The 25404-nt window shown below is 42.0% G+C and overlaps 1 protein-coding gene across 9 annotated transcripts; it reads left to right on the forward strand.

Moving 5' to 3' along the window:
• The first annotated feature begins 55 nt into the window (after nt 1–55).
• Nucleotides 56–24346, forward strand: TUBD1 (tubulin delta 1). Of its 9 annotated transcripts, XM_055577444.1 has the most exons (11): nt 194–367; nt 929–1077; nt 1191–1407; nt 3133–3280; nt 6026–6242; nt 7158–7389; nt 11443–11607; nt 16898–17056; nt 19234–19374; nt 21537–21720; nt 23525–24346. In XM_055577444.1, the coding sequence occupies exons 2-11, from the start codon at nt 1042–1044 to the stop codon at nt 23625–23627; spliced, it is 1602 nt and encodes a 533-aa protein (XP_055433419.1). In that variant the 5' UTR covers nt 194–367; nt 929–1041; the 3' UTR covers nt 23628–24346. The 9 variants fall into 9 exon arrangements, with proteins under 9 accessions (XP_055433424.1, XP_055433417.1, XP_055433419.1 ...); XM_055577449.1 differs by lacking the exons at nt 194–367; nt 929–1077 and adding an exon at nt 56–187; XM_055577442.1 differs by lacking the exons at nt 194–367; nt 929–1077 and adding an exon at nt 126–143.
• Nucleotides 24347–25404: the final 1058 nt, after the last annotated feature.

A 25404-nucleotide genomic window follows, 5' to 3' on the forward strand; every position in this document is an offset into this window, starting at 1 on the left:
CTCCGTGAAGCCGAACTATGGGCAACAGACATGCGCAGTGCCGCCGCCTGGGCCAGGTACTGGCGGAAGCATGCGCAGAAGCGCTTCCGAAGCCTCGCTTGGAAGCTAGATCATGCGCAGAGTCAGCTAAAGCCCGATGGACAGTGAGCATGCGTGCCGTGTCTGAAGTTGATAAATTTGAACATGCGTAATTAACCTTTCTGAATGGGGGGCGGGGGGAGAAAACCACAACAAATCTGCTTGTATGTGGAACATGCGCATTCGTTCTCTGTAGTTTTTTCGGTATGGAAAGTGAGCCTGCGCATTAGGAAAATTTTGCCCCCGTGAAGTTTGAACCGGGCAGAAACGGCTTGTCCTGGGGTTGCCAGTGAGTGGGGTTAATGGGGAGCTCCTGGGGAGGTGTAGAAAGGCAGAAGTTGGCTTTACTCTGTACCAGCTCAGTGGCCTTGCGAAAGTCACTGACTTTTCAGAGCCTCGGTTTCCTTATCGGTAAAATAAAAATAATGATACCAATTTTGCAGAGTTGTTTGATGATTTTAAGTACCGAGTCTGGCTTACAAGCCATGGCTCCTTCCAATGCTGCATAGACCCCATAATAAGGTCTTTACCAAAAACTGTCTCTTTTTATTGTTAAAAGTAGTGGATACTTGCTCTACTATTTCTCCTTTTTCTTCCTCCAAGTCTCGTCTTCCTTGCTGTCTTATCTGAGCTAAATACAAAGACTTTCTTTTAAGTGTTAGATAGTTACCAATACAGAAATTGATTGGTGGAGAGAGAAAGTTATTTAAAAGCAAGAAAATTAATGTTAATTAAATCTGCTACCATTGAGCTCACTTTTGCATTTTCTATGTCCCTTTGGTGTGACGTGGATACTACGAATTACTTCAACCAGAATTCACTGTTTTGTTTGTTTTAAACGCATGCTTAGAAAGTTGGGATTACACGTGAGATTTTGGAAACTGTTGAGCTGTGTATGAATGGATTTGGGTACAGCAGTCCCAAGTCCCAAAACCATATACAGAAAAAGAACAACTTCCTTGAATGATTGGCTCCTTAAACAACATAGGTATTTTATCTGTATGTAGTATTTACAAATTATATTTTTTTTATTAGAACTGAACTGAACATATTTTGTTTGTTCTTTGTTAGTAATGTAGTGGTTCTCTAAGACCATATTTTTTCTATTACAGGTTGCTCACTTTTTCGAAGGAGTTTGTTTTGGTTTGTTTCTCAGCATGTCAATAGTAACAGTGCAGCTTGGTCAGTGTGGCAATCAGATTGGTTTTGAAGTGTTTGATGCTTTATTTAATGACTCAAACTGTCCCCGAGGACTCTGCTCTAAAAGGGAGAATGAGGCGTATCAAGCATCTTGCAAAGAAAGGTTCTTCAGTGAGGAGGAAAATGGAGGTATGTGTGGTCCACATACCCAATCTCTTCAAGGCCTCGCCCTGCACATGGTGTCTGAACCCCCTTCATCTTGCAGCAGAATGATTTTGTTCTCAGCCCTTTGTTTTTGTGTTAAGCTTTCCCTCTCCAGTGACATGTCCTCAGGCTATGAGCTTGCTCAGATCTTGCCAATCTAAAACCAACCAACCAAATAAAACTTGGCTCTTGACTATAGCTTTTTTCCTTCCTTCTCGTCTAAGATTCTCAAAGGAGAACCCTCTTTACCAATTATAATCCTGCTTCTGCTTTACAATACCACTGAAGCTGTCCCATGAAAAATTCCTAGTGATCTCCTAATTCCTAGAGCCAGTAACTGTTTTTCTTTTTGTTAATTCACTTAACTTCTCTACCAGATTTGATAACATTAACTATAAAACTCCCTCCTTGAGACTCCTTCTTAGTCACTGAACTTTTCTAGTGGTTGCATCTCAGCGTCTTCCTCACTTGTGTAGTTCTCTCTGGGCAAATTCAGTGACTCTGAAATGTTGCTCCATCTTTTATACTGGTTACTCTCAAATCTGTAGCCTAGCATCTCTTCCAAGCTGCAGACTGATTAGTGAACATCACCTGTGTCTCTCATGTGTACCTCAAACTGAACATCTCCATACCCAAGGGCATGCATTGTTTTTCCCTTAAAAACAGTGTTCTTCCTTCCTACGTTCAGATCTGCTTAGTTTATCTCCTACGTGTCCCTTGAAACGCCTCTCCCCTCTCCATCTTCGCTGTCATTGCCTTAGTTCTGGCTCTTGTCATTCCTCATCTGGATTGTTTCAAGACACTCCTGAGTTTCCCTGCCTGGTCTCCTGCGTCTATCACATCTATCCTCCACACTGCTGTATTCAAAAAGACATCTGAGGGACTTCCCTGGTGGCCCAGTGGTTAAAACTTTACACTTCTACTGCAGGGAGGGCCAGTTCTATCCTTGGTTGGGAAACTACAATCCCACATGCCTTGCTTACTTACTTAACAATAAGTACTTAAACTTACTTAACGATAAGTAAAGAAATAAATGTAGTAAAAATCTGTTTAAAAAAATAATAAAGACGTCTGACATTAAAAAAAAAAAGACATGTGACTATTCCTTTCATCCTTGAACGTTTCCAGTGGTTTCTCATTGCCTGAAAAACAAGTTTCAAGGTTTTTAGCATTGTATATTAGGACTTCTAATATCTGAGCCCTGCCTGCTTCCCATCCTGTCCATCATTTCTTACACCCCGCGTCTCCATCTTCTGCTTCAATAATCCTGAGATGCTTTTTGTGCCCTTGGCATTTTGTGCTTCTGAATATGCGCCTCTGTTACTGTGGATTTGTTCTGGGTCCCATCACATCGCTTCATGATTCAGTGTTGATATGTTTTGCTTCCCTCCCTGGTTCTCCTCTGGCTGGATTCATACTGTCTTCATCTCTGTGTTTCTAGCACATTATAAGCACTCAACAGATGTTTGTAGACCTGACCCAGTCATCGTTTTAGCCTATATTTATTCAGCCTGCCAGCAGAATGCTGGGCATATGAACCATCTGCATCTGCCTGCTGCTGCCCACCTCAATTTCTAAGCAGAATGACATGTCTTTTTATTCTCAATCTTTGAATTTTTTTTTTTTTAATTTAGAGAAGTTTATGCTCTGAGTTACCCCAAATAAGATTATATGCATTATTTTTCTTTTGATCTTTTTCCCCCCCTCTAGTTCCAGTTGCTCGTGCTGTCCTTGTTGACATGGAACCTAAAGTTATCAATCAAACACTGTCAAAGGCAGCCCATTCTGGCCGATGGAAATATGGCCAGCATTCATGCTTCTGTCAAAAACAAGGTTCTGGAAACAACTGGGCCTATGGGTAAGAATAATTCTCATGCTTTTCAGTTTAGATACAGCTGCACAGTTGATGAACAGTGTAGTTATAACTGCACAGTTGATATACTAAATGTTGTTCTTTAGCCACTTAGCTGTGTCTGACTCTTTTGCAACCCCATGGACAGTAGCCCACCAGGTTACTCTGTCTGTGCGATTTCCCAGGCAAAAATACCAGAGTGGGTTGCCATTTCCTTCTCCAGGATATCTTCCTGACCAGGGATCAAACCCATGTCTCCTGCATTGGCAAGGTGGGCTCTTCACCACTGAGCCACCTGAGAAGCCCATACCAAACTTTGAATTTCTGTTTTAACATTTAGAGTGTGATTTCACCCAGAAGTCACTCATTCTGTCTCACCTTTCTGTATGCTTCAGGTCTAGGTATTGCTGAAACCAAGTGTCTTTTGCAGAAGGGTTTCCACTTTTTCACTGTTATTCTGCCAGCTAACTTATTATCAATGCAGTATCTTTATCTGCCAAGTATTCTAGTTAATAGGGAATATGACTACACAGTAGTATTGCCTGAATTCTTTAGAAAATACCAGTGCCTAGGGCTCAAATCCAGAAATTCTGATTTAATCAGTTTGGGATGAAGTCTGAATTTTGGAATTTTTCAAAGCTTCCCAAGGTGATTTTAATGTGTGGCAAAGTTAGAATTCCTGCTTTAGGAGTACTGTTACGAATATTGAAGATTATGTTGTACCATAATCTTGTAGATTCACACTCGTCTCACATGCTAGCAAAGTAATGCTCAAAATTCTCCAAGCGAGGCTTCAATAGTACCTGAACCATGAGCTTCCAGATGTTCAAGCTGGGTTTAGAAAAGGCAGAGGAACCAGAGATCAAATTGCCAACATCCATGGGATCATCAAAAAAGCAAGAGAGTTCTAGAAAAACATCTACTTCTGCTTTATTGACTATGCCAAAGCCTTTGACTGTGTGGATCACCACAAACTGGAAAATTCTGAAAGAGATGGGAATACCAGATCACCTGACCTGCCTCCTGAGAAATCCGTATGCAAGTCAAGAAACAACAGTAATAACTGGACAGGGAACAACAGACTGGTTCCAAATCGACAAAAGAGGATGTCAAGGCTGTATATTGTCACTCTGCTTATTTAGCTTATATGAAGAGTACATCATGTGAAATGCCAGGCTAGATGAAGCACAAGCTGGAATCAAGATTGCCGGGAGAAATATCAATAGCCTCAGATATGCAGATGACATGACCCTTATGGCAGAAAGCGAAGAAGAACTAAAGAGCCTCTTGATAAAAGTGAAAGAGGAGAGTGAAAAAGTTGGCTTAAAGCTCAACATTCCAAAAACTAAGATCATGGCATCTGATCCTATCACCTTATGGCAAGTAAATGGAGAAACAATGGAAACAGTGTCAGACTTTATTGTCTTGGGCATCACTGCAGATGGTGACTGCAGCCTTGAAATTAAAAGACTCTTGCTCCTTGGAAGAAAAGCTATGACCAACCTAGACAGCATATTAAAAAGCAGAGACATTACTTTGTCAACAAAGGTCTGTCTAGTCAAAGCTATGGTTTTTCCAGTAGTCATGTATGGATGTGAGAGTTGAACTATAAAGAAAGCTGAGCACCGAAGAATTGATGCTTTTGAACTGTGGTGTTGGAGAAGACTGAGAGTCCCTTGGACTGCAAGGAGATCCAAACAGTCCATATAAATGAGATCAGTCCTGAATATTCATTGAAAGGACTGATGCAGAAGCTGAAACTCCAAAACTTTGGCCACCTGATGCAAAGAACTGACTTATTGGAAAAGACCCTTATGCTGGGAAAGATTGAAGGCAGGGAGAAAAGGGGACGACAGAGGATGAGATGGTTGGATGGCATCACCAACTGGATAGTCATGAGTTTGAGTAAGCTCTGGGAGTTGGTGATGGACAGGGAAGCCTGGCATGCTGCAGTCCATGGAGTCGCCAAGAGTCGGACATGACTGAGCGACTGAACTGAACTGAACTGAATCTTTAGAACCACCTGGTAATTCTAGCCAAAGGAGTGGCCTATTAAAGAGAATTTTCTATTCCCAGTAAATTGACTCTCCTAGCAGTCCTATTCTCAGAGAAGGCAATGGCACCCCACTCTAGTACTCTTGCCTGGAGAATCCCATGGACGGAGGAGCCTGGTGGGCTACAGTCCATGGGGTCTCTAAGAGTCAGACACACTGAGTGACTTCACTTTCACTTTTCACTTTCATGCATTGGAGAAGGAAATGGCAACCCACTCCAGTGTTCTTGCCTGGAGAATCCCAGGGACGGGGGAGCCTGGTGGGCTGCCATCTATGGGGTCACACAGAGTCGGACACGACTGAAGCGACTTAGCAGCAGCAACAGCAGTCCTATTCACTTTTAAAAACTGTTTGACTTGTGTATCTTATTATTTTCTTCTTCTATTTTTCATTTTGTTTTTGGTGTATATTATTATTATTGTTATCTTTAGGCCCTTCTGTGTCGCATGCAAGATCTTAGTTCTCCAACCAGGGATCCAACCTGTGCCCCCTACTTTGGGAGCACAGACTCTTAACCACTGGACTACCAAGGAAGTCCCCTTAACTTGTGTATATAAAATTTGGTCACTCAGGGTACCTGTATGTCTCATGAGAGGTAGTTCACTTCCATAGGTTTAGAAAGCCTTCTCTCTCCTGTACCTTTCTCTGCAATCCATCTCTCTGGTTAAAGTGAAAGATGTTTGTTTTGACTGTATAGATACTCTGTTCATGGACCCAGGCATGAAGAATCTATAATGAACCTAATCCGGAAGGAAGTAGAGAAATGCGATTCTTTGAGTGGCTTTTTCATCATAATGAGTATGGCTGGAGGCACCGGATCCGGGCTAGGAGCCTTCGTTACTCAGAACTTACAAGATCAGTACTCAAGCGCTTTGAAAATGAATCAGATTATATGGCCTTATGGAACTGGTGAGGTATGAACATATCAACTTAAAAATTTCTGTTTTGTAGTCTTTGTGATTTTAAAACAAATATACGTAAAAGGTCTATCTCATCCTTTCCTTGAAAGTGTTAAGTTATTGTGTCAGGAGTGAGTATACAGTATGGTACTTTCATGAACAACTCATTTAACTTTGTTTAAACTTTCCCAAGCAAATGAGGTGTCCTTATTTATAAAAATTCCAAAGAAGAAGACTGTGCATCTTCTCTCAGAAACCCATTCCTGGGTCAGTCCCTCTGGCTACTGCCTGTAGAGCAGGGACCTTGACCTGCCATTGCCAACCTTCAAAGAATTTTCATTTCTTACCACTGAAAGGACGTTTCTATGTAAGCCAATTTGCTGTTGATCAGCCAAGTAGGAGAAATAATAAAATGGAGATGAAATAAGTCACAGGAGGAAATGATGTAGAAAGTATGATAGTAATAGTGAAAGGAATAGTATAGTCATTGTTTACTGAACCCTTACTATACACAGGGCACTATTCTAAGTGCTTTCCTGGTATTCTGTCATTAATTCTTACAACTCTTAAGAGGCTGGTATAGTTATTACCCCCATTTTACAAATGAGGAAACTGAGACAGAGAGAGATTATGTAACTTATCTAAGATCATATAGCTAGAAAGTGGAAGAGCCAGGATTTGAACCTAAGTAGAATGCCCTCTTAACTGCTATTCTCTCCTACCTTTTTTTTTTTTTTTTTACTATTTATTAATTTGGCTGCTCCAGGTCTTAGCTGTGGCTCACAGGACCTTTAGTTTCAGCATGTGGGATCTAGTTCCCTGACCAGGGCACGAACCCTGGCCCCCGCGTTGAGAACGTGGAGTCTTAGCCAGTGGACTACCAGGGAAGTCCTTCTCCTACTTTCTTATTTGTGGCCTCTTCCTCTCCAGGTTATTGTTCAAAACTACAACTCCATTTTGACACTTTCTCACTTGTACCGATCTTCAGACGCCCTCCTTGTTCATGAGAACGATGCTGTTCATAAGATCTGTGCGAAGCTGATGAATATCAAGCAGATCTCCTTCTGTGATATAAACCAAGTCCTCGCACATCAGCTGGGAAGTGTGTTCCAGCCTACTTACTCCGGGGAAGGCTCATTTCACTACAGGAGAAATCCACTAGGTATTTGTGCCCCTGTGGGTTATTTGTAGAGAAGTCTGATGTTGTGAAAGCCTCAAAGCTGTTCTTCTCTGGCTGTCCCCTCTACCTGAAGATATACTCACATCTCCCTCATTTCAAAACCTTCTACTGATTCCATTATTCAGGATTCTTTTTCTTCTTTTTCTTTTTCCTTCCCTATTTTAAAAAATAATTTTGAGATATAATTCACATACCATACAACTTACCCATTTAAAATATGCACATCAGTGTTTTCTAACATATTCACCAAGTTGCATAACCATCATTTTCATCACTCTGCAATAAAACCCACCACTCTTTCAGCTTATTTGTCAAGTGGTGCTTTATCCATTCAAACCATCCAGATGCAAAGGACCCAGGAATCTATACGTCTCAGCCCTACCCTTTCCCAAATAGTTGCCTGTCCCGCTTTGCTTCGTTGCATCTGCTTCTTCAAATTTAGCACGCCCTGAACGGAGTCATCCTTTACCCCCGGCTCGTCTCCCCTCCCCCACCTCCTCCATTCCTGCCGCCTGAATGTCTCCCCCTGTCCTCTTATCTCATCAGTATGCTCAGACCTGTTGGTGCCATCTCTCCCAGCTGTCTGCATTCTCTCCTGCCTCCCTGTCTCTCTGACATTGGTTCCGTTGGTCAGCATCTCTTAACTGATATTGCGTGCTCCCCCTGAATACAAAGTTCTTTTCATTCTCAATCTCTGCCTCTCTCTCTTTCTGTCTCTGTTTCCTAAAAACAGAAGCTTGCAGCTACATGGACATCCCTGGCTTAAGGTGGTCCTAACCCTGCTTCCCTTCCTGCTGCCTGCCTCTTCCCCCGGCATCAGTCCTCCTAACACACTGACCCCAGTGAGCCTCCCCGAGGTATGGATCTAATCCTCGTATTCTACTCACCCCCCATTCTGTGGCTCACGCATGACCTGCCAGATTTGTCATAATTCCTTAGCCTGGCCTCCACATTCCGAGTCTTAACTTGGCATTTTTGTCACCTTCTGCCTCCTCCGCATAGATTCCCCACTTGCTTTTCATCCTGTCTCCACTTCCTTCTTCAGGCTGGAACTTTTCTTCTTTGCTCCTCTGGCTCAGTGTTTCCTCTTTTAAAAATCACTTCCTGCTTCCCGTCTTCACCTCTACTGAAACCTACTCATCCTTTAGGATCCAATTCAAGTGATAATTTTTTTTTTCTTTTCTAATGTTTATTTGGCTGCCCCGATCTTAGCTGAGGCACGCAGGATCTTTAGTGCAGCCTGTGGGATCTAATTCCCTGGCCAGGGACTGAACCCAGGTTCCCTGTGTTGGGAGCGCAGAGTCTTAGCCGCTAGACCACCAGGGAAGTCCCAAATTAACCCTCCACCTCTGAACTCCTGTGTGCGCATGCTCACTTCAGTCATGTCCAACTTTCTGCGACCCTATGGACTGTAGCCTGCTAGGCTCCTCCGTCCATGGGATTCTCCAGGCAAAAATACTAGAGTGGGTTGCCAACCCGTCCTCTAGGAGATCTTCCTTACCCAGGGATCAAACCCACGTCTCTTACATCTCCTGCACTGGCAGGCGAGTTCTTTACCCCTGTACTCCCTCGGCATTCTGTATCTCTTTTATGTTACTTAATGTTTTTTGCCTTTATTATTTATTTAAGTGTGTTTGCTTATCTTTAAGAGTTATACACACGCACATATTTATTCAAGGAGTACAAAAGAATATGCAATCCAAAGGAAGTCACCCTCTGACCCCTCCCAGATGCCGCCGCTGTGATTAGCGTCATGTGTTTCCTTGGAGGAGTCTGTCACGTGCGTGTCTTGTAGTCCCCACTAATTTGCAACTTCCTTGGCGACATGTGTCTTGTTCATTTCTGTGCATTCCACAGGACTCACCATATTGCACATCTGTTCATTCAACCAGTATTTATTGACTTCCTGCTATGTGCCAGACACTATGCTAAACGTTGGGGATCCAGTGAGGAACCAGTGGAGACACTGTGTTCACACTAAACAATTATGCCAAGAAGGTGTAATTAAAAACTGAGTTAAATGCTCTGAAGGAAAGGAGTGCAGATCCAAGAGAATGTGTCATGGTGGGACCAGACTTAGGCTGATGAGGCAAAGAACTCAGCCCTTGAGGAAGTTAACATGAGCAAAAAGCTGGATGAAGACTTGGAGTTAACTAAGCAAAGGGAGGGAGGCAGGAATAGCATGTGCAAAGGCCCTGTGGCAGAAGGAAGCATGGCCCTTTAGGAACAGAGAGAAATCCAGTGTCACTGGAGCACAGAGAAGGGTGTAGGGGATGACTAACACCTGAGGCTAGGGGAGTGAGCAGGGGCCGACCTTGTAGGTACCTATAAGCATGTAAAGGGAAAGTGAGTGAAGTTGCTCAGTCGTGTCCGACTCTTTTCGACCCTATGGACTGTAGCCTATCAGGCTCCTCCGTCCATGGGATTTTCCAGGCAAGAGTACTGGAGTGGATTGCCATTTCCTTCTCCAGGGGATCTTCCCGACCCAGGAATCGAACCCGGGTCTCCCGCATTGCAGGCAGACGCTTTACCGTCTGAGCCACCAGGGAAGCCCATAAGCATGTAAAGGCTGCCTCGTTAATCTAAGAGCAGGGGAAGGCCTCTGAAGGAGTTTAAGGAGGTTGTTGGCATAATCGCGTTGTGAAAAATCCACTGGACTGCCTGTAGACAACTGATGGGAAGCCGTCTTCACAGATGGCCCTCTTCTCACTTTGTCCTCACATGGCACAAGGGCCAAGAGATCTCTCTGGGGTCTCTTTCATAAAGAGACTTCACCTCCCAAAGGCCCCATCGCCTCCTTAAAGCCATCACCTTGGAGGTAAGGATTTCAATGTGGGAATTTGTGGGGACACAAACTCAGAGTTTGACAAAGTCAAGAATGGTTAAGATGAAACCAGGTGAACACGAAAGCTGGAGGGAAACACAGATTTTAACAATCTGTGCGTTAGCATTCAGGGATTATTTGCTGATTGTTTTTTGTTATACATGCTATGTGACAGAATTCAGCCCTAGCTGCTTTACAGAAAAGGCTTCTTATGTTTAGAGGAAACGCCACTAGCCATAAGATCAATTTGTGCAACATTTTCTAGATGTTTGTGTCAGAATTTGTTCTTAACATTAGGACATAGGCTGTGAGTTTGCATTCAATGTTATCATAAAATTTATTCTTAGTATTATTTCTTTATGTGGCTGCGCAGGCTCTTGGATGTGGCACGCAGAATCTTCAACCTTCACTGTGGCACGTGGGATCTTTAGTTGTAGCATGTGGGATCAAGTTTGCTGACCAGGGATTAAACCCAGTCTCCCAGACCACCAGGGAAGTCCCCATAAGATTTAAATTGCATGTTATGGTAAAAGATTTTTCTTTCTCCTCTAGAAAGGAGTATTTTCTATAAATGTATAAAATATATACAAGATATATTAAAAAGATAAAAATATTTTTCAAATAAGTAAGCTCTGAATGAAAAACAAAGTAGCCTTTCTCCTTCATTCTCTTTCATGACAAGTATAACGTTCTAAAGATAGACATATTCCTATGTTCAAGAATTACTAATCCTGTCTTCTTTCCAAGTAGAGTTTAATGTTAAGAGGTTCTGCTTATCATTTAACCAAATAAAATAGAGATCTAAGAAAATTTCTAAGGGGGCATTTAGTGAACACAGAATGACAATAAAAGTATATTATCTCTAATGCTTACTTTGATTTCCTGAGGCTTAGCTAACTATTTCATTCACATTTCCAGGTTCTTAACTAAAAAAAAAATTATTGTTTCCTTTTGGCAAAGTGTGTTTTTTTTTTATTCATGCTCAAATAGGTGCCAAAACCAAGCATTAGTTGATTAAGCATTAGCATTAATCAAGTGTTCATACATATTGTCTCTGAAATTGTATTTACATTTTGAAATTTAAGCAGTTTTAGCCTTGGAGGAGAAAACACATTTGGTTCCCCCAAGCCGTCCAATCATGGTTGTATATGAGCCAGCGGAAATAACATGGAATCTAAGAATTGAGTTCAGATTTTTTTTTTTCTTTGCAGGAGACTTAATGGAGAATTTAGTTCCCCATCCAGAATTCAAGATGCTGGGTGTTCGTAACATTCCTCAAATGTCTGAGAATTCACTGGCATACAGCACGTTTACTTGGGCTGGCCTCCTCAAGCATTTGAGACAGATGCTCATTTCTAATGCGAAAATGGAAGAAGGTAAAGGGTATTTTAAAAATATGCAGCCCACAAGCTGGGAAAAATGCCTGTACTGAAGTTCCCAATATAAACTGGCTTGGGCCAGTTGAAATAATAGTGCCTTCTTCTGATCTGGGAGGCTCCTACAAAAACTCACCAGAATAACCTGGGAAGATTTCTTAATCACTTCACAGTTTCATTTCTCAAAAAAAAAAAAAAATTCAGATGAGTGTGACAATTATTTCTATTTTATTTTTATCAAAGTAATATATGAATGTAGTTTTTTTAAAAGAATCAAGTTGTCAGAACTCATTTAAGTGTATATTTAAATCTGTTCATCACATTGTATGTAAAGTACATCTTAAATTTTTTAAAAAGTCAAGTAATTGCCCAGTATGAATTTATAATGGGGAAGAGAACAGTCAGCTCTCCACTTCTCCACTGCTTTCAGTCATTTGAGATGTTCTTTCTGGAATTGGCCTCCATTTCTAAACTTCTTCCTTATTCTGTTATTTGTTTTATTTTCCAGGTTTAGATATCCTCTGCCTTCCTAGCAGAAAACTGAGAATTAAATCTTCTTATAACCTCTACACACACATACACACACCTTCCCTCTTGCCTCCCAGTCTAGTTAAAATAAGTTTTCAGTGTTTGTATTATTTTTGCTATGTAAATTTTATTCAGAGTTGAGCCATGTACTACATACACAGATTACATTTTATTTCATGTACCATTTATTTTTTCCTTCTAGAATTAATAATTATTTGGTTGATACTCTTTGTACCTATTACGAATCTACCCCTAAACTTCCCCGAAAAAATGAAACTCTTTTCAGCCAACCCATCAGGTAGTCTTATTACTTCCATTATCTTCTTAAAGATATCCCTTCCAGAGGCCATCACCCTTCAGTCTGCACTGGTTACCCTGCAGGCTTGAGAAGCAGCCAGCACCGGCCTCTCTGCCTCCTTCTGTATTCTAGCCTGGTTCCTAGATTCCAAATCTTCCTCTTTCTAGGCTTATTCCCGCATGTGGACATTGCCCTCCAGGAGCTTTGTAAGAAAGAGTACAGGGAAGGTAAACATTTTCAGGCTGCAGATGTCATTATCCTGCTTTTCTATTTGATTGATGATTCGGCCAGGTATAGGATTTGAGGCTGGGAATCATTTTTACTCAGGGTCTTGAAAGCCTTGCTCTATAATCTTCCAGCTTCCAGTGTTATAGCTGAGCAGTCCCACTTCAGTCTGATTTCTAATCCTGTTTCATTCTCTCTTGTATCTTTTAGGATTTTCTCTTTGTTTCTAGCATTCTGGAATTCCTTAGAGTGGATCTTTTATCTCATGACACTGTAAACTTTATGAGTGCAGAGATCTTTATCTGGGGTGTTTATTGCTGTCTTTTCAGAGGTTTCGCCTTTACTGAGTAGAAACCCCCTTCTAAGATGGAGGTGGGCAGCCCGCCTATTGCAGGGGCTGGGGAAGGGCCTGGAGCTCTCACTGCTTCTCATACAGGTTTTTAACTAATCCTCCCATCTCCTCCTCTTCTAGAAGCGCTTGGTCAGCTTCTTGGACCTTCACTGTGGGCAGAAATCTCAGTTTTTGCTACCTCAGTAACCACTGGTTCATTTGCTTTCCAGCTTCGAAAATTCTGTCACCGCTCTCTTCTTTCCGTTTTTTTCATGCCTTTTAAAAAAATTCCTGTGTTGTTAGTGAGATTTGAGGAGTAAACTGGTATGTTCAGTCTGTCATTGTTTAACTGGAAGTCACTACTGTGTACAATTTTGGGAGCGTATATTTTACCACAGATTACAATCAGTTAGGTTTCAGTACAATGAGAGTGGATTTCCTCTACATTTACTTGTAATACCTTATGGATTTTAGATCATAGTGCCTGAGGTTTGGAGATAAGTGGAAAGTTCACATCTTAAGTAACGCTTTGGAAACTTTCTGGCCACAGGACCTGTTTTTCTGGCAATACCTGTTCTCAAGGAACACAGTGTACCTTAGGGTAGCTTATGACGTGGGCCTCTGGGCCCTCTCAGGTCATTTTTCCATATGGGAATTTAGAGTACCAACATTTTTTCAGTTATAGATATGAATTTTGAACATTTAAATGTTTTCCTATAAATTTTTTTTGTTCAGCCACTCAGTTTTGTCGGATAGTTTGCGACCCCTTGGACTGCAGAAAGCCAGATGTTTGAGCATCTTGTGGACTTTGCTCAAACTCAGGTCCGTTGAGTCAGGGATGCCAGCCAGCCGTCTCATCCTCTGTCTTCCCCTTCTCCTCCTGCCTTCAATCTTTCCCAGCATCAGGGTCTTTTCCAGTGAGTCAGCTCTTCACATCAGGTGACCAAAGTAAATATATGAATAAATGTATTTATGTCACTAACCAGGTTGAAGGATATAGTTTTAAAGCTCCTCATGCATTATCGGAATGCTCTGTGTGAAGATCGACCCCATCAGTATCACCTTCAGCAATGTATCTTTCTCCATGTCCTCAGAACAGGAAGGATGAGTGGCCCAGGAAGGAGCAAGGCAGCAGTTAGTGTCTCCTATGACCTAGCTTTGGAAGTCACATGCCATCATTTCGCATCATCCTTTTGGTTATTAAGGTCAAGCCTATCCCATGGGGAGAAGACCATGCGAGAGCCTGAACACCAGGGGCGAGGAGCACAGGAGTTGCTGTTGGGAGCTGGCTGCCACCCTCTGCCCTCTGTCACCTCATGCATCACGTCCTCCCACTCGCAGAACGTGCTTAACCTGTCTCAGGCCCTCCGAAGTTAGCAGCACATCCTTTAGCCCATCAGCCTGAAACGCAGAACCTTGTCATCTAAAAGCAGGTCCAGGTGTGGATTTATGTTTCTTAGATGAGATTTCCTGAGTATAGCTCTCTAAGGATGCCCCACTCCCTACAGACCATGCTGGAACAGGTGGAGGATAACTGGTAGACACTGCTTTTCTGAAAGGGGGACACGGAAGGAACACAGGCATCATTGTCCATAAGGATCAGCAAGGTACATGCTGGCGGTTTCTTGATTAAACCGTTAAGGCCTGGGAAGAATTTTCTGCAGCTTTTGGCTTGGCCCTCTGAACCAAGCTAAATCACAATTTTACTTACTTTTAAGTTTTACTTACAGTATTTAAAAATTGTATTCAATTCAGTTCAGTTGCTCAGTTGTGTCTGACTCTGCAACCCCATGAATTGCAGCACACCAGGCCTCCCTGTCCATCACCAACTCCCGGAGTTTACTCAAACTCACGTCCATCGAGTCAGTGATGCCATCCAGCCATCTCATCCTCTGTCATCCCCTTCTCCTCCTGCCCCCAACCCCTCCCAGCATCAGGGTCTTTTCCAATGAGTCAACTCTTTGCATGAGGAAGCCAAAGTATTGGAGTTTCAGCTTTAGCATCAGTCCTTCCAATGAACACCCAGGACTGATCTCCTTTAGAATGAAGTGGTTGGATCTCCTTGCAGTCCAAGGGACTCTCAAGAGTCTTCTCCAACACCACAGTTCAAAAACATCGATCCTTCAGCACTCAGCTCTCTTTATAGTCCAGCTCTCACATGCATACATGACCACTGGAAAAACCATAGCCTTCACTATGTATTTTTGTTGTTGTTGTTCTGCTTTTTTGACTGTAGTATTCTGTAGCCTTTATTCCAATTCATTCATTTGGACATGCCTTGTTCTTTTTAGTAGCTGCATAGTTTTCTACCATATAAGCCACAACTCATTATATGTACCTAAAGAGTGAATTAATCCTATGAAGCTGGTTGTTAAAAATTCATAGTCCATAACCTTCTTCTGTTGTCTCCTTGTTAAAGGTAACTGTCTCTCAAAACTCTTTTGTTGTTTGTTATTGTTTTTATCTATTTACTGCCATGTATAGATTTTTCATTTATTTATTACCTATTTACTTCCCACCATGGAGGGTTAGGATTTAGCTTTTCTCTAACACGGGACCCTAAGCCCTGAAGTGCCCTCTGTCTCCTCATCCTTCTGATACAGTAGTGTCGTCATTGGGTTAAAGCGATACTCAGTTTTAAACTATCATGATCAAGCAAATGCTATTCACAGCTGAGCAACAGAGCATCCTGTGATTACTTTTCCCCTTCCTGTATAATTTTTTTTGTTTTCTTTGGAGTTAATGATTGCCTTGTTTTCTCGTTTGCTTAGTTTTTCTATGTACCTGTCAATTATTCAGCCCTGTTTCACTACTTGTCTAAATTTTTTTTTCTTGATATCAGGCATACCTTGTTTTCTTGCACTTTGCAGATATTGTGTTCTTTGACAGATTGAAGGTTTGTGGCCACCCTTCATCTAGCAAATCTGTCGGCACCCTTTTTCTAGCGGCGTTGGCTCACGTCACGTCTCTGGCACGTTTTGGCAATTCTCACAGTATTTCACACCTTTTTCTTATTATTATATTTGTTATGGTGATCTGTAATCTTTGATGTTACTATTTTTTTTATGTCGTTGTGTGTGTGTTTTTTTTTTAAAAACAACTATTTCTTTATTTTGGCTGTGTTGGGCCTGTGTTGCTGCGCACAGGCTTCCTCTAGCCGTGGCGACCGAGGCTGCTTCCTAGTCGTGGTGCCTGGGCTTCTCGTGGTGTCTCCTCTTGTTGCGGAGCACGGGTTCTACAGTGTGGGCTCTGGAGGTGCAGCTCACAGGCTTAGCTACCTTGCAGCATGTGGGATCCTTCCGGACCGGGGATCAGCAGGTGGACTCTGAACCATGGGACCACCAGGACAGCCCCTTTGACGTTGCTATTGCAAAGCAACTTTCAAGTTAAAAAAAGGATTATAACTTGAAAGTTCAGATGACGGTTAGCATTTTTTAGCACTAATAAAGTATTTTTAAATGAAGGTCGGTATGCTGTTTTTTTAGACACAGTGCTATTGCAGAATTGATAGATTACAGTATAGTGTAAACATAACTTTTATATGCTCTGGGAAATGAAAAAACATTTGTGTGACATGCTTTGTTGGGATTGTTGTTTAGTCTCTCAGTCATGTCTGACACTTTCGACCCCATGGACTGCAGCACACCAGGCTCTCCTTTCCTTCATCATCTCCCAGAACTTGCTCAAATTCATGTCCATTGAGTTGGTGATGCCATCCAACCATCTCATCCTCTGTCGTCCCCTTCTCCTCCTGCCTTCAATCTTTCCCAGCATCAGGGTCTTTTCCAGTGAGTCAGTTCTTCGCATCAGGTGGCCAAAGTATTGGAGCTTCAGCTTCTGCATCAGTCCTTCCAATGAATCTTCAGGACTGATTTCCTTTAGGATTGACTGGTTTGATCTTCTTGCAGGGGAGAAGTCTCCAGGGGACTCTCAACAGTCTTCTCCGACATCACAGTTCAGAAGCATCAGTTCTTCGGCGCTCAGCCTTCTTTATGGTCCAACTGTCCCATCCATACATGACTGCTGGACAAACGATAGCTTAGACTCTCTGGACCTTTGTTGGCAAAGTAATGTCTCTGCTTTTTAATACATTGCCTAGTTTGTCACAGTTTATCTTCCAAGGAGCAAGTGTCTTTTAATTTGGGATAATTGACTTTATTGTGGTGGTTGGAACCAAGCATGCAAAATCTGCAAGCTCTGCCTATATTCAAGTATTCTGTCAGTTTCATCTTCCTAGAGAAACCTTCACCAGAGCCTTCTGACCTGCTTAGTCCAGTGTTTTTTGCCCTCTCTAGCCCGTGTATGTCTGTCATACTGGATATTCTGTTTGCCTGTCTGCTGTGTTAGATATTCTGCCCAGAGAGCTTAGAGAAAGCCCTAGTGATCTTGAGAGGAGGGGGGGCCCATGGTTATCCTAGGTCTCACTTGCTCTCTCTAGTTTTGGTGTGCACCGTGCCCTTAGCTCTGCCTGGCGTTCTTCAGACTAGGGACACTCAGTCCTTTCCTCTCCAGAAAGCAAACCTTTAGTTTCCTGGTAGGATAGGAAAGAGGCAGTCGTCATGATAAACAGACAAGTTTAGCAACATTCCTTGAGCAGGAGTCAAAGGCAGATGTGCCTCACATGGTTGCAAAGCCGGTTTAAGAGCCCGTGGCTGAGCCATACTAGATGCCGTGAGGTTGTGTCTCCTTGCGGTTTCAACTTGCATTTTCCTAATGACAGTGATGTTGAGCATCTTTTCATGTGGTTATTAGCTATTTGTTTATCTTCTTTGGTGAAATGTTTGTTCAAACATCTGTCCAGATTTTTAAGTTGGCCTGTTTGTCTTATTATTATCAGTGATTTCAGTATGCCAGTATTTTCTTTATTTGTTCTGAAATTTCTTTTGCTGAAAATCGAACTGTTATTGCACACTGAAATTTTTCCCTATCTTATGTATAATTTAAGAGTATTTTCTTAATATTTCCCTTTGACTAGTCAGTTTTCAATCCTATTTTTGCTTTGTGTTTCTACATCCCTTACCATTTTTGTATCTGTTTTGCTTGTTTATTCAGAGAGACATGTAGAATGAAGTTCACTCTTTCTAGGTGGATAGTTCCGTGAGTTTTGACACACTTAATACCATGTAACCACCACCACAATTGAGACAGTATTTCCGTACTCCAAAAAGTCTCCTCACACCCCTTTGTAGACAGTCTCTTTTCTCCACCCCAAGCCCCTAGCAACTATTGATCTGAATTTTATTCCTATGATTTTGCCTTTTCTGGATGGTCCTATCAGTTCAGTTCAGTCTCTCAGTCGTATCCGACTCTTTGAGACACCATGGATTGCAGCACGCCAGGCCTCCCTGTCCATCACCAACTCCCGGAGCTTACTCAGACTCATGTCCATCGAGTTGGTGATGCCATCCAACCATCTCATCCTCTGCTATCCTCTTCTCCTCCTGCCTTCAATCTTTCCCAGCATCGGGGTCTTTTCCATTGAGTCAGTTCTTTGCACCAGATGGCCAAAGTATTAGAGTTTCAGCTTCAGCATCAGTCCTTCCAATGAATATTCAGGACTGATCTCCTTTAGGATGGACTGGTTGGATCTCCTTGCAGTCCAAGGGACTCTCGAGAGTCTTCTCCAACACCACAGTTCAAAGCATCAATTCTTCAGCGCTCAGCTTTCTTTATAGTCCAACTCTCACATCCATACATGACTAATGGAAAAACCATAGCTTAAGAGTATATGGACCTTTGTCGGCAAAGTAATGCCTCTGCTTTTTAATATGCTGTCTAGGTTGGTCACAGCTTTTCTTCCAAGAAGCAAGCATCTTTTAATTTCATGGCTGCAGTCACCATCTGCAGTGATTTTGAAGCCCAGGAAAGTCCTATAAATGGACTCAAACAGTAGGTAACCTTTTCAGTCAAACTTGCTTCACTTAGCATCATGCCTCTGGGATTTATCCGTGTCTTTTTGCGTATCCATCGTCAGTTTCTTTTTATTGCAGTGTAGAATTCCATCCTTTGTACCTACTGTCATCCTTTAATATTCAGTGAAGAATTATTTCATGCCTGTCTCAGAATTGAATAGTTTGAATCACTTTAGGTCAACCAGATAAGAATGTTGAAATTTTTAGCAGAACGCCACCCCCCCAACTTGTACTTATCAAATGGAAGTTTCTATAAAATACATATATCGTCTTACATTTTTCTGTTCTTGTTCAAGGCCATTTGTAAAATCTTTTTTTTTTTCTTTTGGTAGGTATTGATTGGCAGGTTCGGCCACCTTTATCAGGACTTCCTCCTCTTGGTAAAATGTCTGTCAACAAAGAGACTCATTTTAACACTTCCATTGCTAACTTGGTCATCCTTCGTGGCAAAGATGTGCACAGTGCAGATGCAGGTGAGCAAAGTTAAGGTGAAAATTAAGATGCACATTTTGCAGATGTTCATGGTACAGATGGTTTCTTTAAAAAAAAAAAAAAGTCCCTGAACTTATTGTTTTGGCCTCACCACGTGGCTTGTGGGATCTTTAGTTCCCTGGTTACAGATTGAACCCACACCCTCAGCAGTGAGAGCTCACAGCCGTAACCACTGAACCACCAGAACTTCCCCCTGAATTTATTCTTTTTTTTTCCTATATCTCTTGGAATTTTTTTTAAATTAATTTTGATTGGAGTATAGTTTCTTTACAATGCTGTGTTAGTTTCAGGCGTACAGAAAAGTGAATCAGCTATACATGCATACCCTCTTTTTTTGGCTTTCCTTCCCATTTAGGTCACACAGAGCACTGAAGGGAGTTCCCCATGCTACAGTAGTTCTCACCAGTTATATGTCAGTGCCAATCCCCCAAATTCATTCTTTTAAAGAAAGGAAAAATAACAACTCTGTTTTAGTAGCAAAATGTAACCCCTGTACCAGTAGGTGACCAGACACCAAAATGGAAGTGGTGTAAATAAGAGACAAGTTTTAATTCTTTCTTCCTGAATCTGGTTGCTCTGTCATCCTCACCTGTGGCTTCAGTCTTAGAGCCATCTGTTAGCGCTTCAGCCATCAGATCATGTACTGCTGCTGCTGCTAAGTCGCTTCAGTCGTGTCCGACTCTGTGCGACCCCAGAGACAGCAGCCCATGAGGCCCCCCGCCCAACCCCGTCCCTGGGATTCTCCAGGCAAGAACACTGGAGTGGGTTGCCATTTCCTTCTCCAGTGCATGAAAGTGAAAAGTGAAAGTGAAGTCGCTCAGTCATGTCTGACTCTTCGCGACCCCATGGACTGCAGCCCACCAGGCTCCTCTGTCCATGGGGTTTTCCAGGCAAGAGTACTGGAGTGGGGTGCCATCGCCTTTTCCGTCAGATCACGTAGGCATAAGCAAAGCAGGGCAGGCCTGGTCCTGCACGGGTCACACTCCATGCTTGTGTTTATACCCCTTCGACTGAGTTGGACACGACTGAGTGCGGCTTGGTGCGCCCGGTGGCAGCTGTGAGATAAAGAGAGTCAGTCTCATCCCTGTGTCGTTGTTTACCCCCCAGTTGTGTCCATCTTTTTGAGATCCCATAGACTGTAGCCCACCAGGCTCCTCTGTCCCTGGAATTTCCCAGGCAAGAATGCTGGAGTAGGTTGCCATCCCCTTCTCCAGGGGATCTTCCCAACCCAGGGATCGAACCGTTGTCTCCTACGTCTCCTCCACTGGGAGGCAGAGTGTTTACCACTGAGCCATGAGGAAAGCCCCTGTAACACCCTTAAATAAAAACTAGTAATAATTAAGAGCAAGAATGCTGGAGCGGGTTGCCACCCCCTTCTGCAGGGGATCTTCCCAACCCAGGGATCGAACCGTTGTCTCCTACATCTCCTCCACTGGGAGGCCGAGTCTTTACCACTGAGCCACGAGGAAAGCCCCTGTAACACCCTTAAATAAAAACTAGTAATAATTAAGAAGAGGTCGTATCAAGTCAATCAGATGCGGTACTTTCTTCATATTCTTCATTTTAGATTTTAAAATAAGAGAGTTAATCAAAGGACCTGTAAAATAATCTAACTTAAAAAAATTTGCCCACAGAAAATGATGCAGGTACATGGAGGTGTTCTTTCAAAGATATTGATTGCAGTATCTTTCACACTGACAGACATGTGGGAACAACAGCATGCCCAGCAGTAGGAAATGTGTTAAGTAAATGATATGTTCACAGAAGCTTTTAAAAATATGAGTGATATTTATTGACATGGAAAAGAGGTTCACAGCGTATTGGTGGATGGAAAATACAAATCACATAAGAGCATGCGTGTAAAATTCCAATATAAGAGAGGGTCAGCAGACTGTCCATAGTCATTATTTCTGGGTGGTGACATTTCAGCTGTTGACTTAAATTTTCTTAATACTTTTCTGAATGGTGTGAATTTTTTTAATAATGATGAACATGGATCATTTATCCAAAAGCAATATAAAACTAGTTTTAAAAGGCAGTACAAAAGACTTCTGGTGAAATGGAAAAGAAAGTATCTGTTTATTAATTTGTTGCCAAAATTAATGATTTGTGATATAAACAATGGCTTGTTGTTTTACTCTAGGAGCATTTAAAGATCCAGCTCTCTATACTTCTTGGTTAAAGCCTGTTCACGCTTTCAATGTGTGGAAAACCCAGCGAGTCTTTAGGAAATATGAGAAGTCTGCAGCCTTGGTCAGCAATAGCCAGTCCTTAGTAAAACCACTTGATATGATTGTGGGTAAAGCATGGAATATGTTTGCTTCAAGGTAAGTACAAAAGAAATCTACAAACCTTTCCTAACGTTAGGCAGATAACTGCTAGGCAGGTTCTGGAGTGTCTTAGCCTGTTTGGGCTGCTGTAACAAAAATAGCATAAAGTGGGTGGCCTATAAACCACAGTTTATTTCTGAAGGCTGGGAATTCCAAGATTAAGGTCCCGGCAGATGCGATGGCCAGTGAAGACCCACTTCATGGTTTCTAGGTGGCGTCTTTTCGCCGTGTCCTCAGCTGGCGGCAGAGGCAAAGGGGCACCGTGGGCCTCTCACTGCAGCCGCGAGGGCTGCACTGTGGTGACCGCATCTCGGTCCCAAAAGGCCTCACCCCCTAGTATCAGTGCCTTGAGAGCTAGGATTTCACCGTGTAAAGTTGGGGGGAACACATTCAGTCTGTGCCATGAAGTAAGCGCTTTGTAGGTATGAAACCCTGAACACGTTCCTTCTGGCTTCACTTCCTTTCCTGTATGATGGATCCAAAAGAGAGGATATATGTGGTGAAGGTTAAAATGAGATAATAATGTGAAAAAACACCTACTGCAGTGCCTGACTAGTAAATGCTCGAGAACGGTTCCATAGTAATTTTCCACAATAAGATCCTTGAGAATGGACGAGATCCTGATCTTGCTCAGTAAGAAGGATATAGCAAGTTCAGCTCCACCTGATACTATGAAATGTCTGCTTGATGTGAAGAATTGCGTTAGTGGGTTCCCTGTCCTCTGCCAGTTACTTAATGTGACAGCGGAACTCCTCAGATGACTGGATAAGCCTGTACTTGGATTAGCGAGGATTCCCAAGGGTCTCCCCTCCTGTACATGGCCATTCCCTGAACCCCAGCTCCTCAGGACTGTGCACTTTCTGTATAGTTATGGTCCAGTTCCTGTCCCACTGCCATTAAATGCTAGCAGCTGTTTTCACGAACTGAATTCATGTCTGCCCTTGATATTCTAATATGATTTCCCCTTCTACAGAACATTTTGAGGGGCTGGGGCTATTAACAGGATCACCGGCCTAAGTGCAAATTAAGTGATGTCTGAAAAACACTCAGGCTTCATTTCATTCCTAGAACCGGACCCGTGTGTTTCTACAGTTTCACACCTTAGATGAGACTTCCCAGGCACTTCTTAAGAGTTTATACTGAACCCAGTCATCTCCTCTAGGGTGTTGAATATGTGCTGGGTAGACAGCCAAATCTGAACACACTTTTTTCCCCCTGTGTGCTGTTTTTTTTTTTTGGCCACGCCTGGCAGCTTGCATGTTTCTTAATAATAGTTCCCCAGCCAGGGATGAAACCCAGGCCCTGGCTGTGAAAGCTCCGAGTCCTAACCGCTGGCATGCGTGCATCCTCGCTCAGTCCTGTCCAGTTCTTTATGACCCCAGGGACTGTAGCCCACCAGGCTCCTTTGTCCATGGGATTTTCCCGACAAGAATACTAGAGCAGGTTGCTATTTCCTCCTCCAGGGGATATTCCCAACCCAGGAGTCCAACTCATGCCGCTTGCATCTCCTGCATTGACAGGCGGACTCGACCATTGAGTCACCTGGGAAGCTCCCCTAACCACTGGACCACCAGGGAATTCCCCTCCTATTGCCTTTTATTGTCGCTGTCTTGAATAGACGGAGCTTGAAATAAACTTTGAAAGTTTGCTAACTTTTGGAGTAAACATTGAAGCAAAGATAAGACTTTTAAGAGAGTTTTCCATGTTCAGATGTTCATGAGCTACGAAAGAGCTATTATTTGATTCTGAATTATTCAGTTGCCTGAGATTTTTATTTCGTATTTTCTGTTTCTTTCACCAGGGCCTACCTTCATCAGTACACAAAATTTGGAATTGAAGAAGAGGAATTTTTGGACAGTTTCACGTTGTTAGAACAGGTTATTGCTAGTTACTGCAACCTCTGATTTCGAACCAAGAGGAAAAATTACCTTAAGTCAATTTTGGACTAAAATACTTGCAGTACTGCTTTCTCTGTAAGGTTTTAAAATTCCAGTCTGCTGATGCTAGAGTCGAATGCTGGTTCCTTCTTTATGCTATAGCGTCAGAGGAGGAAAACCTTTCATGTTTTCAATGAAAACATCTACTTGGTATTTTCCTTTGTAAGAAAAAAAAATTGGTGCTTCTTTAAAGAACTTTGGGAACACTTGGCTGAGATGTTACAACTTTGAAACTATCAGAAAGGAAACTTCCCTCTTTATTCCAAAAAGCATTCAGTAAATATGAGCTAAACTTTCATAGCACAGTTTTAAGTTAAGAAATTACAATTCTGTATTTAAATATATTCATCTTTGAAGTGAATGTTTTGGACCACAAGAGGGAGCTGTTGTCAAATGCTATGATGTGAACATCTCCTTTTGAATATGTTATTCTATAACAGGGTAAGATTTTCCAGTTTAAGCAGCTATTTAAAAATAAATGTCAATTTAGATTTAAAAAAAAATCATACAACAATCCTCTTTCTATCCCAAACCTACTCCACTCCAGAGACTAGGCTCTTCCTTAATGAAAACCATTTACTTTTCCTCTTTTATTTCATCTTTCTATGAAGAATTTTTATTGAAAGTTTTCTTGCAAATTCATAAATAAATAATTTGCCCATCTAACAACAACAACAAAAAATAAATGTCAGGATTTTGTTAATGTATATCGTTCTTAAGTGCAAAAAGTAAATAAGCAAGTGTTTACTTTGTTTGCTTTTCTTAAGTTGGGCATCAGAAAATTGTTTTTCTTTTACATCTTAGAATTTCAGAGTAGGAATTGATTTTGCTCAAATAGTGTTTTTAAATTACTGTTAAGTATTTAGCTGGTGTGGAAGAAGGTAATTATAAGGTAATATACTTCAAGGTGTATTCTTTTCAGTAAAAGGGGTGAGAGCTTTCACCAAACTGTCACTAGGTTGATAAAATTATCACCAAGGAAATACTAATATATTACTATTGCTAATTGCTTAGTTGTGTCCAACTCTTTGAGACCCCACAGACTGTGGCCCTCCAGGCCCCTCTGTCCATGGGATTCCCCAAGCAAGAATACTGGAGTGGGTTGCTATTTCCTTCTCCAGGGGATCTTCCCAACCCAGGGATCAAACCCGGGTTTCCTGATTGCAGGCAGATTCTTAACCATCTGAGTTACAAGGAAATACTGTGCTAGATGAACTTGACACCTATAGATGTTGGTCTCATTTAGGACAAAACACATTTGGAAATCGGCAGCTGAGTTTGAGGGGAATGGCGTATTTCAATAAAACGCATCACGTGCAGTGTGTTAACAAATGTAAAATGGAAAACAAATAGAACACTTGCCCTTTCTGCCAGGGCTACCAGTGGTGACTTATTTTTATGTGGAAAAATGACAGTTCGCAGATTCACTGGTTTCTTCCTTCTCTTTCCATATGGAAATGATTACCTTTTTGCTGTTTTTCTTATCAACTGTTGCTATGATTTAAAATACTGAACCATATCTTATTTCTAAGGAATGTAAAAAGTGGTCTCTTCATCTGCTACAAGGCACACCCACTGCTGTATTTTGTTAACCGAGAGTACTTAAAAATAATTAGATCATAATTTTTACAAGATAAAGCTAAAAGTAATAATTTAGCATTGCAGAGATCCCAAACACTGAAACAGTTCCCAAAGCAAACCAGCCTTAACGAAGCTCTGTAACTGAATTACCTCACTAGGGGTA

This window comes from Bubalus kerabau, chromosome 4 (genome assembly GCF_029407905.1).
Source record: "Bubalus kerabau isolate K-KA32 ecotype Philippines breed swamp buffalo chromosome 4, PCC_UOA_SB_1v2, whole genome shotgun sequence".
Classification (NCBI taxonomy): domain Eukaryota; kingdom Metazoa; phylum Chordata; class Mammalia; order Artiodactyla; family Bovidae; genus Bubalus; species Bubalus kerabau.